At 37.0% G+C, this 15979-nt stretch overlaps 2 protein-coding genes across 2 annotated transcripts in view; one reads left to right on the top strand and one right to left on the bottom strand.

The window, feature by feature from the left end:
- Window positions 1-5315: 5315 nt before the first annotated feature.
- sctr (secretin receptor) lies at window positions 5316-15184 on the bottom strand. The gene is made up of 14 exons (XM_023826658.2): window positions 14692-15184; window positions 14513-14586; window positions 14096-14210; window positions 12790-12885; window positions 11026-11132; window positions 10480-10586; window positions 10227-10359; window positions 9834-9987; window positions 9488-9548; window positions 9326-9395; window positions 8645-8736; window positions 5885-6023; window positions 5766-5807; window positions 5316-5628 (listed from the first exon to the last, which is right to left on the bottom strand). Exons 2-14 carry the CDS (start codon window positions 14561-14563, stop codon window positions 5476-5478), a joined length of 1320 nt encoding a protein of 439 aa, XP_023682426.1. The 5' UTR covers window positions 14564-14586; window positions 14692-15184; the 3' UTR covers window positions 5316-5475.
- cfap221 (cilia and flagella associated protein 221) overlaps window positions 5562-15979 on the top strand; it is a 32427-nt gene continuing 22009 nt past the window's right edge. The window contains exon 1 of the mRNA XM_023826657.2: window positions 5562-5642. The gene's annotated coding sequence lies outside the window, so the exon portion shown is untranslated. The remainder of the gene's footprint in view (window positions 5643-15979) is intronic.

The raw sequence follows: 15979 nt of genomic DNA, 5'->3' as shown, positions 1-15979 counted from the left end.
CTGCCAGGTGTCGGCCCAGTCACTAATTAAATTAAGATCCCGCTGTAGCTGCTGAGCCGCTAGTTCAGTATCTGCTACACCACCCACCTTGGTGTCATCTGCAAATTTCACCAGTTTACTGTATATATTGGTGTCTATATCATTTATGTAAATTAGGAACAATAGTGGTCCTAAAATTGAACCCTGCGGTACCCCACTATGAACGCAGGCCCATTGTGACATTGAGCCTCTTATAACTACTCGTTGCTTCCTACCCGTTAACCAGCTATCAATCCAGGTCGCTACAGTTCCTAAAATACGTGTCGCTTTGAGTTTAAGTGAGAGCCTCTTGTGGGGGACAACATCAAAAGCCTTTTGGAAATCTAAGTAGATGACATCATAGGCCTTCTTATCATCAACTTCCTGAGTAGCTTCCTCAAAAAACTCCAACAGATTTGTTAAACAGGATCTACCTCTCCTAAATCCATGCTGGCTATCCCTCAAAATGTTATTTGAGTCCAGGTAATCTACCATTTTCTCTTTGATTATAGCCTCCATAACTTTACCAGTTATACAAGTTAGACTGATTGGCCTATAGTTTGACAAATTACTTCTATCCCCTTTAATCATTCAAATTCAAAACGTTATTTGCTTTTACTTTGTCATTATGTCCTTTTTGACCAATCTTTTTATACAAATATTAGATCAATATGTTAAGTCTGCATAGGAAAAACAATTATTATACCAGGAAACTCAAAATTGGAGCAAAAATGAACACTGCTATAGAATAGTGTACGATTATTAACTATAAGTACTTTGTAATTGTAGGCTTGGATTATTTTTATCATATAGCCTAGTGTTTGTTTACTGATAGACAAAGACAATGAAAGGACAAATTAATCAATAATTTATATGTAACAGGATTATTTATTTATAAAATACACCACAGATCCTCAAGAAACAGTAACAAAATCATAGTGATAGAAATTGACAGACCTTTTTTATTTATAAGAAAATGCGTTTTAGATATTTTTGATAATTTTATGATAATTTCTAAATATGATCCAACATACAACAAATGGAATTTTACGTTAGTATTTGACTGAGGTACTGAGCCGGTAAGTGGTCACGTGGCAAAAGAACGAACGACTCGAAAGACTGAGATGAACTAATCAATTCTGTTTCCGGCTCAGACTACATTGGTTAAGCTTATGGGGCTGTCACGTGATGAACGAACGACTCAAACGCGAAGACTCGAGAGATGAACTAATCAATTCTGTTTCCGGCTCAGACTGCATACTAGGTTAAGCTTATGGGGTTGTCACGTGATGAACGAACGACTCGAAAAACTCGAAGACTGGAAACAGGTGAATCAATACAGTAAAACCGGTCTAAGTCGACACTCGCGGGACCAGCTTAAAAGTGACGACTTAGAGAATTGACGAGATACACCTAAGTCGACACTTTGGCGACTTATGTCTATCTCGTCGTTTTGTCGACTAGTAAATATAACTCGCCATTTTGCAGACTTATAAAGTCGACACTTCAGCGACTTATGTCTATCTCGCCGTTTTGCCGACTGGTAAATATAACACCATATACACTCACCTAAAGGATTATTAGGAACACCCGTTCAATTTCTCATTAATGCAATTATCTAATCAACCAATCACATGGCAGTTGCTTCAATGCATTTAGGGGTGTGGTCCTGGTCAAGACAATCTCCTGAACTCCAAACTGAATGTCAGAATGGGAAAGAAAGGTGATTTAAGCAATTTTGAGCGCGGCATGGTTGTTGGTGCCAGACGGGCCGGTCTGAGTATTTCACAATCTGCTCAGTTACTGAGATTTTCACACACAACCATTTCTAGGGTTTACAAAGAATGGTGTGCAAAGGGAAAAACATCCAGTATGCGGCAGTCCTGTGGGCGAAAATGCCTTGTTGATGCTAGAGGTCAGAGGAGAATGGGCCGACTGATTCAAGCTGATAGAAGAGCAACTTTGACTGAAATAACCACTCGTTACAACCGAGGTATACAGCAAAGCATTTGTGAAGCCACAACACGCACAACCTTGAGGCGGATGGGCTACAACAGCAGAAGACCCCACCGGGTACCACTCATCTCCACTACAAATAGGAAAAAGAGGCTACAATTTGCACGAGCTCACCAAAATTGGACAGTTGAAGACTGTAAAAATGTTGCCTGGTCTGATGAGTCTCAATTTCTGTTGAGACATTCAAATGGTAGAGTCAGAATTTGGCGTAAACAGAATGAGAACATGGATCCATCATGCCTTGTTACCACTGTGCAGGCTGGTGGTGGTGGTGTAATGGTGTGGGGGATGTTTTCTTGGCACACTTTAGGCCCCTTAGTGCCAATTGGGCATCGTTTAAATGCCACGGCCTACCTGAGCATTGTTTCTGACCATGTCCATCCCTTTATGACCACCATGTACCCATCCTCTGATGGCTACTTCCTTCCTAATGCACCATGTCACAAAGCTCGAATCATTTCAAATTGGTTTCTTGAACATGACAATGAGTTCACTGTACTACAATGGTCCCCACAGTCACCAGATCTCAACCCAATAGAGCATCTTTGGGATGTGGTGGAACGGGAGCTTCGTGCCCTGGATGTGCATCCCACAAATCTCCATCAACTGCAAGATGCTATCCTATCAATATGGGCCAACATTTCTAAAGAATGCTTTCAGCACCTTGTTGAATCAATGCCACATAGAATTAAGGCAGTTCTGAAGGCGAAAGGGGGTCAAACACCGTATTAGTATGGTGTTCCTAATAATCCTTTAGGTGAGTGTACCTCTACTCATCACGGTAGAAACCTGCGCAAGACGGATTTTTCAGTCCCGCTCCTGCCCGCTCCCGCAAGATATATATTATTTTTTCCCGCTCCCGCCCGCAGTATTCAAGTTTTGTCCCGCTCCCGCCCGCAAAATACCGCAGGTAAACATATAGCCTAAGTAGTTTTATTTTTACCGCTTCTTCCCGCTACTCTGTTATTTGTTTCATTTGCTTCCCTTTTGAGTATATATAAAAAAGAAACGGAAAATAAACAAATATGTTTCGTTTTATTTGAGTTTAAGTAAATGGAATGATGAACATGGACACGAACGAGGAGCTTTTCAGAACATGCCATCCCGTCCAAGCACCAGGCTGATTACTTCTTGGGGTGTCCGGTTACGTCCCCCGGCACTCAGAGCGCGGCAATTGTAGTTTCTGTAGATTGTAAATTGTTATTATTTTAATTTAGTCGTTCTTGTTGCTTTTGTGCAGTAGATAAATGAGTATTTGTTTTTAATAAATTAATTTTAAGATAATTACATTTTGCGGGAGTCCCGCGATTAATTCTATTCTCCCGCAACCCGCACATACAGGATCGAGGACCTTACCGCCCGCACCCGCATTCACCCATCAAATCTTGTCCCGCGCCGCACTCGGTTTCTACATTGCAGTGGTGACAAGTAGGCGGCGGGAATGCAGCGATTGGGGTGTCGACTTACAGGTAGGAAAATCCATTCATTTGTGTTGTTCGGGACCGGGATTTAGGTGACGACTAAGGGAATTTGACGACTTACAAGCGGCGACTTACACAAGGAATTTTAAAGGAAACATCATTAGGAAAAATCGGGACTTTTGCTTGAGCGTCGAATTGTGCAAATTGACGAGTTACAAGCAGGCGACTTAGACCAGTTTTACTGTAATTCCAATACAGAAACTATAGGAAGTTGCGCAAATGCGCATCCGCGACTGAACGAATCACTCCCACGAGACGACTCGTTCTTCCCGAGTCACATTAAAGATTCGTTCAAAATGAACGAATCGTTCAAGAACGACCCATCACTAGTTCACATTTAGGTCGCATGGCCGCGAATCGGATACGTATCCGATTTAGTATCACATATGAAAGTGGCACAAATTCGATTTGAAAAGATCAGATTTGCGTGTCCACACAGCCCTGAAGAGATGAGATCTGTGTCACATTAAGGCAAAAAATCCAATTTGAGTCTCTTCAGCATGGCAGTGTGAACGTAGCCTATACGTACAAAGTATACAGACTTCACACAGACACACACAGAGTATAAATTGAGTCTAATCCCCCAAACCTGGAGGTATCAGGAAAAGTGCTTTAACTGTACCACTGTGCCACTTCGATATGAAAGTGTAAAACTAAAATGGACATTTATATAGGAAAAGAGCATGTTTAAAAAAAAAAAAAAAAAAATCTGGAGAACTAGGGAATAAGTTCATACAACAGCTCTGGGTAAATGTAACACGTACAGATGAATAGAAAGTAGGCATGTAACGATGAACCGCGAATTGGTTAAAATCGATGTAAATGTGTATGACGATTTAAACCGGCTGATTTGGAAAATGAATCACTACTGTAGGAGTACTTCACTGTACTTCAGTTACCAGAAAACTGGTGTAATATTACATTTGATTTCACGACGTCAATTCGACGTCGGATGTTAGTTTTTGGTTTTATCCGAATGCGATCGAGATGGCGAGCGAATTTGAAGTTGAGGACACACCCCCGATCTTAAATCGGCGGTGTGGCAGCATTTTAGCTTTCCGGTAATCACAAACGAAAATGGCTAGAAAGCACAGACAAGACAAAATCTGCGTGCAAACACTGTAACATACTGATAATATACACAAATAGCACAACGAACATGCTTCAGCATGTCCACTGGCACCACAGTGAGCTCAATTCACCACCGCTAGAGCGAAGATTATTAAAAGGGCAAACCACGCTAAAAAGCTGCACATGCAAGCCTTAGTTTATTTTGTAACGCTTTATATTAAGTGCACCTTCACAATGCATTCATTATGCATTTATAGAAAATTCAGTGCACCTTCATAATGCATTCATAGAACATTCATAATTAAGCAGTATGCAAGTACACTTTAACATCCTAACATCCCCTAACAGATGTAATATAGATTAATAATAAACATTATAATTGTATAATCGTGTAATGTTTGTTATTAATGTATATTAAAGCTGTTAAGGGATGTTAGGATGTAAAGGTATACATGCATGATGTTTATGAATGATTTCTGAATACTTAATACATTATGAAGGTGTACTGAATGTTTTATGAATGCAATATAAAAGCACTATGAAGGTGCAGTTAATGTAAAGCGTTACCATTTACAGTATTTGAAGATTTTTTTAAACTTATTTTGATTTTGATTATAATTTTTTTTTAAACAGTATTTTATTCAATTTCAGTTGCACTGTTAAGAGGACACATTTTGCATAGTTTAGAAAGTTAATTAAAGGAATATTTTTTAATAAATTTGCCTGCAGCTCATTCTGTTAAAAAATTGTGAGAGAATCGTGAATCTTATCGAATCGTGAGTTGAGTGTATTGTTACATCCCTAATAGAAGGAGATTGTTTCAATGTCTACCAGTTTTCAGAACTTTGTGTGATGGCTTTTCAGGCTAACACAAGGTGTATTTTTCATACTAGGACTGACTGGCAGCAGGACCTCGAGTTAGCAGAGACACTTGTGTGAGGGGGGTACCGCTTTGGCTAAGGGAATAATTATACTGCCTGCCTCCTTGACGTGACTGCATCAACCTCCATCTTCTCCACTTCCTCTGGAACTCGTGTTGCACCTTGCAGGAGAGGGGTGAGTAGCCAGGGTAAATCAGAAATGTCTTTTTTAGTCTGGATATCAATATCTATCCCAAAATGTTTAAAAAGGGCCTAGTCTCCTTAAGGTACTGGAAAAAATATAAAAGTGACAACTTACCTCTCCATTTAAAAAACAATACAGAATTGCAACAACAAAGCCCTAGAACAAAGAAAAGAACAAAGTAAATATCCAAACAGCACTTCATTATCCATGGGAAACATATACACATTCTGTACCTGGGTAGATGCAAGGGCAAGTTCCACAAAGTTCCATATCTTGTATGTTAAGTCGCTGACTTTCTCAGGGAAGAATGCAAAGAGAATGTATTGCAAACCAAAGAGGGACACAAGGAGGAAGGTTGACTTGGCAAGCTTTCTAGAAAAAGGACAGATACAGGTACCATAATGTCAATTGTCAATTCCAAAAATATTGCAATCATAAATGTTTAATATTGTCAACAAAAAGGTTGATGATGAACCTCCAAAAATCCATCTTTTTATGCTTAATCTAAGGAATCTAATTAAATTAACCAGATTTTTGTGGAAGACCTGAAGGAACTGAATTATTTAATGTGGCAATACAGTGGTACCTCAGAACTCGAATTTAATCCATTCAGAACTCCGGATCGAATTCTAAAAAGTTCGAGTTCTGATCGAATTTTCCCCATAAGAAATAATGGAAAACCAATTAAGCCTAATTGGTTCCCGGCACCAAAAAATTACACCTAAATATGTTATTTTTTTTTTTGCATTTAAACACAAAATGAACCGGATAAAACAAGAAGAGCATATACTGGACTAAACACATCTAAGCACATTTATCAATACAGTAATTTGTAAAGTAAGAAAATAAATGTATCCAAACAATGTGTAAAGTTAAAAAAAACAATGTGTCCTGCCCCAATCGTCCACTTCTTCCGTGTGCCACACCCCCTCGTTAACCCCGTGTGGGATCCCCGTGTGATCAGGTGTTTCTGGTTGTTGTCATTAGTCCTCTGTATTTTGTCCGCGTTTCAGTTTGTTTCCCCAGTCCGGTCATTGTATTTTCCATCCGCGTTTTGCCTGCCTTACCTGTAATTAAACCCCGTATTCCCCGATACCCTGACATCTGCGCCTTTGTCTCTGTTCCGTCCCCGCTTGGCACGACAATATTATTATAATTACATGTATTAATGGTTTATTATTAATATTAAAATAATTAATAAGAAATCTTTATTTTTAAATGTATTTTATTATATAATAATAATTACTGTTACTGTCTATCATTGTCTAAATGTATTTTTACTGTCTAAATATATGTATTCAGCTAGTGTAAACATGCACGATGCTATCACAGCGAATGTGAGGCTGAGACTGAAGCGTCACCCTTTGTTTCCACTGAGAGACATGCCACATGACTGATTTCCCCGCGTGTACAAGTTATCTTAGGTCAGCGTTCACGGTTTGACTTCTGAGATTCAGATCGAGCTCTAGGTAAATTTCTTTCAAACTGGTTGGTTCGACTTTTAAGAAATTCGAGTTCTAATGAGTTCGAGAACTGAGGTACCACTGTATATTCTATCAGAATCATATTTGTAAATATTATTTTAAAGCTTTTAAGAACATTCCATGAGCATCTAAAGAAACTTTTCAAAAAAATAAGTAACTTGAGAGCTATGATCCGTTGTTTTGGTGTAAGGTAATACAGAAATTTTATTTGATTTTATTTTTGGAAGATTAGTCCATCCATCCATCCCATTAGCTGCAACAAGAGCTCACAGCACTATGGATCCGCCCCCATGCTTAACAGTTGGAGAGATCATGTTGTTTTCATGAAATTCTGCACCCTTTTTCATCAAACATACAATTTCTCATTGGAGCCAAAAAGATCTATTTTAACATAATTACTCCACAGGACTTGTTTACAAAATGCATCAGGCTTGTCCAGATGTTCATTTGCAAATTTCTGATGCTGAATTTTATGCTGAGGACACAGGAAAGGTTTTCTTCTGATGACTCGTCCATGGTCATATTTGTGTAGGTGTCACTGCACAGTAGAACAGTTCACCACCACTCCAGAGGCTGCTAAATCTTCCAGACGCTCTCTTGTAGTTAAACAGGGGGTGTGATTTAGAAACGGTTCTCTATGAAAATTTTCTTGGTTTTCCAGCCTTCAACTTCGCTGCCACCATTCCTGTTAACTACCATTTTTAAATTACATTATGAATTAGAAATTGGCTACCTGACAACACTTTGCTATCTTCATATTTATATTTTCAGAATGCTAGGCAGCTGCTTAGAGGAGCCCATGGCTGTTATTGTTGGGACAAGATTTGAGGAATCAGAGTATTTATAAAGCTTAGATAGATAAATGCAAACCATAGCCTTAAACAGCTAATTAATTAAGACCTTGGTAAAAGTTACTGCAGAGCTCATATCTCTCGGGGTGCTCCTTTCCTTTTTTTTTTTTTACTCTATACAGTTGTTCAAAACAAAAATAATTCACCAATCTTGATTAAATATTGAAAATATTTTTTCATCCTTAACTTAATTCTTCTTGGAAGTTAGTTCATCTTCTACTCACTTATGTAGTTACAGAACCAGAAATTTCAAAATCAATAATCCAATGGAAACTGAACTAGTGTTTAGGATGTTTATTCTGACAGTTTTAAGATGTTAAAAGCTAACATTTTTGATCTTTAATTTTTGCACACATTCATACTGCTTGGCTGTTCAAATTGATTAATTGAAACTTTGACAAATGATTTTGCTCCAGGTTACCAGGTTAATTGCTGTGTATCAGCTTGAAACAGCCACAAACATACACATACTGTACACACAACCTCATTAGTTGTGACTGTTCATTTAAAAGACAAAACAAAGCTTACTCTGAATACATAGAAATCCAATGTCAACGTTTTGTTGTTCTATGAATTTGTCAGTGTTTAGCAGAATATTGGAAAAAATAAAAATATCATTAAAATGTGACATGCAAACACCTGAAAGACAACAACTTACTTATACTGATTGTACTCATTCCCACGCACATCTGGGGTCCTGAGTTTTCCTACTAGTGTTCTTGTAATACTAATGAAAAACAACAAATTAATCTGCAAACAGAAGAAATGTGAACTGTAAAACAGAACATTTTTTGTGCTTCCATTTTCACACATTTGCCAGTTTGCATTAAACATATGTAAACATTCAGGTGTTTCTAGTCTCAATCAGGTTTGTTTAAATGGACAAATATTTATATAAAGATAATTCCCGGCCATTTTTATGCAAGCATGTTACTTCCTCTTTTTTGTGTTTCCTTCTCTCACTCTTTTGTCAATTTATGAACTTAGACATATGACAAAGGAACGAAAAACATTTTATGGCTATATTCCTTTATTACATGATTTCATGGTTTTGTTATATGATTTTTTTTAGTAGTTTACAAAAATTTACATTTTTAAAAGCGGAAAATCGGAAATACATAGTATTTATCAGTAAAAATACTCCAGATCTCTTGTGATTAGCCAACTAAATTCCCTTTTTTTCCCAGTTTTTTTTAACCTGTGAACGTTTTAGTTTTCTTGTTTTTTTTTCCTACAACTTACATCAAGAAATCCAACAACAAAGGTGTTTTACATATTTTCTTTATGTGTCTGTATATGCATAGTTTATGTATAAAATTATGAAATTTCCCATACTTACAATGATGAACAGGAGGACAGGGACTCTGAGAATCCACCAGATCCAGGTGTGTTTCCTGGTTTCCCAACATCTTTGACATGCCACAGAAAACAAGCAATGCTCATTGTTGATTGAACACAAGTAAGGTTACCTAAACCAATGAGTGTTATGCTTGAAATTTACCCTTCATCTTCATAGAAGTATTTTGCCAAGCCCCAGGCAACTATGATGACTGCCGGTGACCCTGCAGATAATTGATGCAGATAAACTTTCTGAATATTGATTATTTTAAGAGATGTCTTACAGACAGTAGATCATCAAACTTGAAAAATACTGGTTAAGAGATATCAGATGAGAAGAGAAGACATGAATCCAAGGTTAAGAAAAGATATAGGATAAAGAAATAGAAATTCTGAACAAGTTGGATGTAAATTCTATAAATCCAATTTTAATGCAGAAACTTGTGTTCTCAAAGAGGCAGAACAGAAAGAGTCATAAAAATAGCCTAAATGAAGACCAGTCAACTTACCCCAGCCTAGGGTCATGTACAACCAAAAGTACAATCTCCTGGAGAAGAATGAGACATAGACTAGAGTGTGAAGGTAGTGACCCTCTACCAACAACCAGCTGTAGTTGGCCATGATGCAGTAGTGTGATGACAGCAAGACAAGCTTGCAGCCTACCTATGGGAGGGAAAAAGAGTGTCTTAAGTTCATACCAGTTAGCTCATTTGTTTTCCTGAATGGTCCTTTGCTCAAAGAAAAACAAATAATTAGTAAACATCTACTGCAGTTAGCAACCTGTTATAACATCATTGATATACAATCAGAAAGTTACAGAATATTGTGTTGTTTCCTAAAACAGATGTTCAATATGTGGACTCAAGGCTCGATGGAGTTAAATATAAAATGATTGTACATACAGGATAGTAGTTGCAGTGGTAAAAGTCTTCTTTAGAAAAAAGGACCGAGTCCTTGATAAAGATGAAAGCTGCACGTAAGATGAAGGACAGGAACAACTGGATGTGAATGTAGTTACGCGTACAGTGTAGCTTCCTGCATTGAAAAAAGTATGGAACTACTTTTAGTTGTCTATTTTAGCATTGCAGAAAGAGATGACAAGCTGAATAATAACAAAGGAATGTTAAAAACAAAGCAAGACTGAAAACGGCTCACCTAAACACACAAAGTATTACTATGGCAATGCTCAGGGACATGAGGGAGATGGCATAGCCCACTGTGTACATGGTCTTCACATAGAGAAAATAGAGATGGCTGTGAACCTGTCCAAGAAAAGAAAACATGCTTGTTGTCTTATGGATGAACGTTTTGGCACTGCGCTCTGAATCTTCCACTGTTCCCTCTGCTTTATTTCACCCATATTACTCAAAATAAATTTTTAATTTTACTCAGTTGATTAAATTTTACTGCCTTCGGATAGAAATCTCATTGGAAGTGGAGAATTTTTGTTTAAACGCTAATGTTTCAGAATATAGACAGGAGACGTTAATTATGTTTAATGGTTCATTTAACATGCTTGTTTTATTTTGTTAATGCTCTAACATTTAGCTTGTCTTTTGTTAGTCTGTCAGAAGTGCAAACAACACATGATGATTTTTCCCTTCATTTTTCATTTTGCTTTCTTTAATTATATTAAATTTGTTTGCATAAATTAACATTTTTTAATAGATATCTTTTCCTTCAAATAAATCTGCCACCTACTTCCCCAAGAAAGGTGAAGTTGTCATTGAAGGCATATTCACAGGCTATCTCATGCGGTGGGTAGGGTTCTGTCCAGCCCTGGGTAGTGCAGTTCCTAAAAACCTCCCCTGGAAATGAAAGAAAACATTTCATACGTTCATACACCGATAAGCCAAAACATTATGACCACCCGCACACCCAATGTGAATAACGTTTATCTTGTTAAAAACAGCTCAGTTCAAGGTCTGGGATATATTACATGGTCAGCCAACATTTAGTACTCATAGTTGACAGGTTGAATGCAAAAGTAATAGGAAGGAATAAAGACCTGAGTGACTTTGATAAGCCAAATTGTTATAGCCAGATGACTGGGTCAGAGCATCTCTGAAACAGCAAGGCTTGTAGGGTGCTCATGGTCTGCCTTGGCGAGTACTTACTGAGAGTGGTCTGAGGAGTGAAAACCACAAACCACTGACAAGGGGTCTTTCAGCAAGGACTCATCAATGTGAGATATGTCCAAAGGCTATCCCATCTGGTACATTCAAACAGGAGTGCTACTCTGGCACCAATTGCAAACAATTATAATGATGGTCCTGGAAGTAATGTGTCATGACACACACTATGCATCAAGCTCTACTCTATTCTTCTCTGAGCCAAAAGTCAGTCCAATCTACCTCCCATATCCGCTGATTCAACCAACTGTGGATCTAAAATATTTGAGAAAAAAAAACAAAGTTTCAAAAAGTAAAACTAGAATTTGCCATGCACTGAGCACTATGCTGCATCTATGCGAAAGAAGTGATCTCTAGGTATGACCTGCTGTCACCTTCCACTCACAGAGACAGTGAGAGAGAGAATGAATGACTACATTTATATTTTCTCTATTTAGGACTAGATTTTTTACATGTACTTATATTTTAAATATTCTGTTTTACTATTTGTATTTCTCTTTCAGGTCATTAAATGAAAGTTATTTGTAAGTGTTTAAAGAAAGAAAATGTTGTATTATTCTTGACGTGTGCTATGTAGTTAGGTCTATCTGGTTGTGCCTGTACTGAAAATGTACAGACTTTTTCCTCTTGTAATTATTCCCTAAATACAGTATAACAACTCTTTACATAGCATTTGCATTGTATTTGGTATTATATGAAATCTAGGGAGAATTTAAAGTATAAGTGAGGATGTGTGTTAGTTATATGCAAATACTACGCCATTTCATATAAAGGACTTCAGCATCCGCGGATTTTGGTATCTGCAGGGGGTCCTGGAACCAATCCCCCATGGATACAGAGAGCTGATTGTATACATCCGTGTTGTAAAACCCATTACCCTAAGTAAAAGTTCTCCTTCTTTCCTCTAAACCTAATATAACATAAATCTGTTTACTGAGCATATTGAGAAAATCTTGCAAAGATAAACTTCTTTCCCAATTTCAGTTTTCTGGCATAGGGCAAAATAGTTTTTTTCAATATGTATTTGGCAATTTGTATCTCCCATTAAAAGTATTTTTGGGGTGGTGTACAATTACCCGACCAGATTTTATTAGTTTATTATTATTATTATTTATAATGTTAGCTTTTAGTTTTAACATAAATATTGTAGATTAAATTGTGTATAAATGCATAAATAATGTAATATGTTTCAATGTCAGGCTGTAAATTCAACAAAAGTTACTGGATTTAAGTGTAACTACATGCTTCCTCTTAATGACTTCAAAATAAAAGCCAAATGTGAACCTGGTGCACTAATTAAAACCAACAATGCATTCTGGGACTTCTTTCTTACCATTGGTGTGGAGGAATGTTGGACAGGGCTGTGATATGGTCTCCCCTATGTTTGCATAGGGCCAACAGTTAAGATGGTCCCACATCCCTTTGCATCCTGAAAACAAAACCAATTTCATCACAGACTTATAACATACAGGCATTCATGAAATGTACTCCTAATACACTACAAACATAACACTGACTTTCTCTATGTCGTGAAATGTGTGATTTGCCAGTTGTTCATCCAATATCTGGGGATCCTCATAGAATAAATCAGTAGAAAATGCAAAAAGCAGGTAATTAATTTGGATTAGAATGAAAATGAGCACCAATTCTGTTCCACTGGATGAAACACTGCCAAGCAGTGTTGTTGGTTATTGAGGTATATCTCTGAACAGGGTTATCGTAATTGTCATTTGTTCAGCCATACTTAACTCACCACACTTAACTCGGGACATCATCGTAAGATAGAAATGCTTAGCCATCAAATGAGTAGTTCTATCCATCGGCTATAATCTCTTCATTGGCTCTTTGCCCTCTGTCCTGGCCATACCCTGTTTCAGTGTCTCCACCAGATGATGGACAGTAATGATTGGTTTACTTGGCCTTAGGATCACTATTTTTTTTTCACTTTTTTATAACTTCCTCTCTCGTGAGGTGATTTGTATATACTGGCTTGATTTGTTTTGCGTTGCCCCTAGTAACCAGGACAACAATGTTGATGACTATCCTGGCTCCTGTAATCACTGCTTGCAGTGTATGCTTCATTCGTCCCAACCCACATGACAGGTTTGGGTGAATTTGTTTTATTCCCTGTCAAAGTGCCTACTTTATATTTTGGGTCAATCCCTCATTGTATCACTATAAATGGAACAAACTACAACAATACACGTTTCATTCGTTCTCAAATTTCTATGTTACTTGGTTGGGTTTGCAGTCCCAACGAAAGATGATATCATATACTCCCAATTGCTGTGTCCTGCAATATTCTAAATAAAAAATAATGGTCTCCAAAACATGATATATTGCAAAATATAACATTATCTGTTTTAATCTAGTGAAACTGCTATGAGTCAGTTCCATATGGAAAAAAATACATTTTATTTCTAAACTTTACAAATCATGTTCAATGGCTCCTTATTTAGTATAGAATGTGATCCTTCATAAAAATTTCAGTTGTCAGTATGTATGTCTTTCAAACATATCCATGTCGATAGCGAGTCCATATGAACGTTTCTAATAATCTTCATAAACATTTCACAAAATACATTTTGTCATTTAAATGGTGTCACTGTTCTGAACAAGGTTCTTATATATACACATACCTGTTTGGAAATCGACAGAGATTGATGTGTTGTGTTTCCACAACTCCTTATGGCAGTTTTCCTCTTCTTTGAGAAGAATAATATAAGGATCACATTCTGGAGGAAGAGCTTTTATCTGTGATTTATGATTAGAAATTAATTTCAAAAAAGGTTCTGCAAATTCAGTTATGAAATACAGATAATACAGTACAATACCTGTAAAATACACATTGTCATATATAAGTTTGAAATACCGAGTGAATTTCTGTACAGATTTTTTGTCTATGCTTGTTTAGTAATGAACATCAGATAGGCACAAAAATATAAGACTTAACAAAACGATAAAATCCCCCTTTTCTCTACGGAGAATTTAAATCCTATACGGAACCAAACAAGCAAACGCAGTTACCATTTATTGAATTAATTAAATGTACCTACCTGTGCATAAACGTCAAGAATAACAGTCAGTAGAGCAAGTTTCCCCATCATGCCCGTTATCTTCTCTTTTTTCGCTGGAAAAAAAACAGGTTTACTCTGGGTAGCGATTTAATGCCTAGTTTTTTTTTCTTTTCATCTACGCATACATGCTGTGTTGCGTATTAAATAATTAATGGTACCTTCTGTAAACCGCCAGAAGAAGTTCAACAATTATTGATACTGAAGCAACCGAGCGTTTACGGAAGTGAAGATCCCGACAACCGTTCTTCGCTGATGAACAGCCTACAACTTTCGTTCCATCATTTACGGAATACTGAGTTTGCGTCCATAGTTGCTCAAACTACATTAAAAGAAAACCATTCAGACACCGCATCGATTTCCTCAGTTGCCTCAGGCTATGCATATACGTACTTCCATTTATGGAATCTTATTTTTGTAATCAGCCCGTTCTAGAATATATTTTATTCTTGATTTACGGATTTTGCTTAAATGCAGAGGTTAATATTTCGACACTGAAGCATATGCATTTGGCAGAATAGAACCGCGGCTAATTTATTTTTCTGATTTAATTTGCTAACGCATTTTGCTGCAGAAAACTCATATTATGTTATGTGTAACTCACGTATACGTCATGTGAAATGTAATGCAATTTGATTGTCGGTCTGCCCTGGGCACACCCATTTTGGTGCCTTACGCTTTCTGTTTTGGGTTTTACCAAGATTTAAATTTGATTAGCCTACATTGTAATTATCCATACTTAGCCTATTTATAGTCACTGTAAGTCCATTGTAATTCTTCATACTTATTTTTAGCCACTGTAAGCCATCCTTCAATAATAAAGACCTTATTTATTAAAAAATGTATATTTTTGATCGTGAAATTTATGTTTTTCTGAGCTTCAAAGATTTGAATAGACATGGAATTGGAATTGTACACAATAGGTACACGGAAATGCAATATGCAGTTCACCGAGAAATATTCCCTGAGCAATGACAGAAAAATATCAAATATGTATTTTCAAGAATCTTGCATTTAACTGCAGGTTATAGTCTGACTATGTACGTTACACATAAGAAGTAAAACCCTCGAATCCTTGAGCAATATGAATAATTATAGGCTATACAGTCCTATTGCGCAGAGGTGTTAAGTTCAGGTTCAGAGAGTACAAATCCAGATTAATATTTTGTTTCAACCAACCAGTTCAGTATCAAGAGTCACATTAACAGAGTATTCAGTTGGTTGGTCGAAATATTAATTTGGATTTGTACTTTCTGAACCTGAACTTCCCACGTCTGCTGTAACATATGGTATTGATAATAACAACGGCGACGTTGTCTCAGTGGGGATGTTATATCGGTATAATTTACGAATTATACATATATTGTGTAATGACACCTTAAGCACTAAGCTTTAAGGAGGTTTTAGCTGGTTAAAAGGAGTTTGTTGGACACCGAATAAGAGCGCTTT

This window comes from Paramormyrops kingsleyae, chromosome 1 (genome assembly GCF_048594095.1).
Source record: "Paramormyrops kingsleyae isolate MSU_618 chromosome 1, PKINGS_0.4, whole genome shotgun sequence".
NCBI classification, from domain to species: Eukaryota; Metazoa; Chordata; class Actinopteri; order Osteoglossiformes; family Mormyridae; genus Paramormyrops; species Paramormyrops kingsleyae.
The sequence above is the reverse complement of the archived record's forward strand: the minus strand, read 5'-3'. Positions and strand labels throughout refer to the sequence as shown.

Bases quoted from the DNA above. Each gene is read 5' to 3' on its own strand.
- sctr (XM_023826658.2), bottom strand. From the start codon at position 14,563: ATGATGGGGAAACTTGCTCTACTGACTGTTATTCTTGACGTTTATGCA. The intron at 12,886-14,095 runs GTATGTGTATAT...TTTTGTTTTCAG, and splicing joins CTCTGTCGATTTCCAAACAG to GATGCAAAGGGATGTGGGAC. The intron at 5,629-5,765 runs GTAAGTTGTCAC...CTCTCCTGCAAG, and splicing joins ATTGTTTTTTAAATGGAGAG to GTGCAACACGAGTTCCAGAG.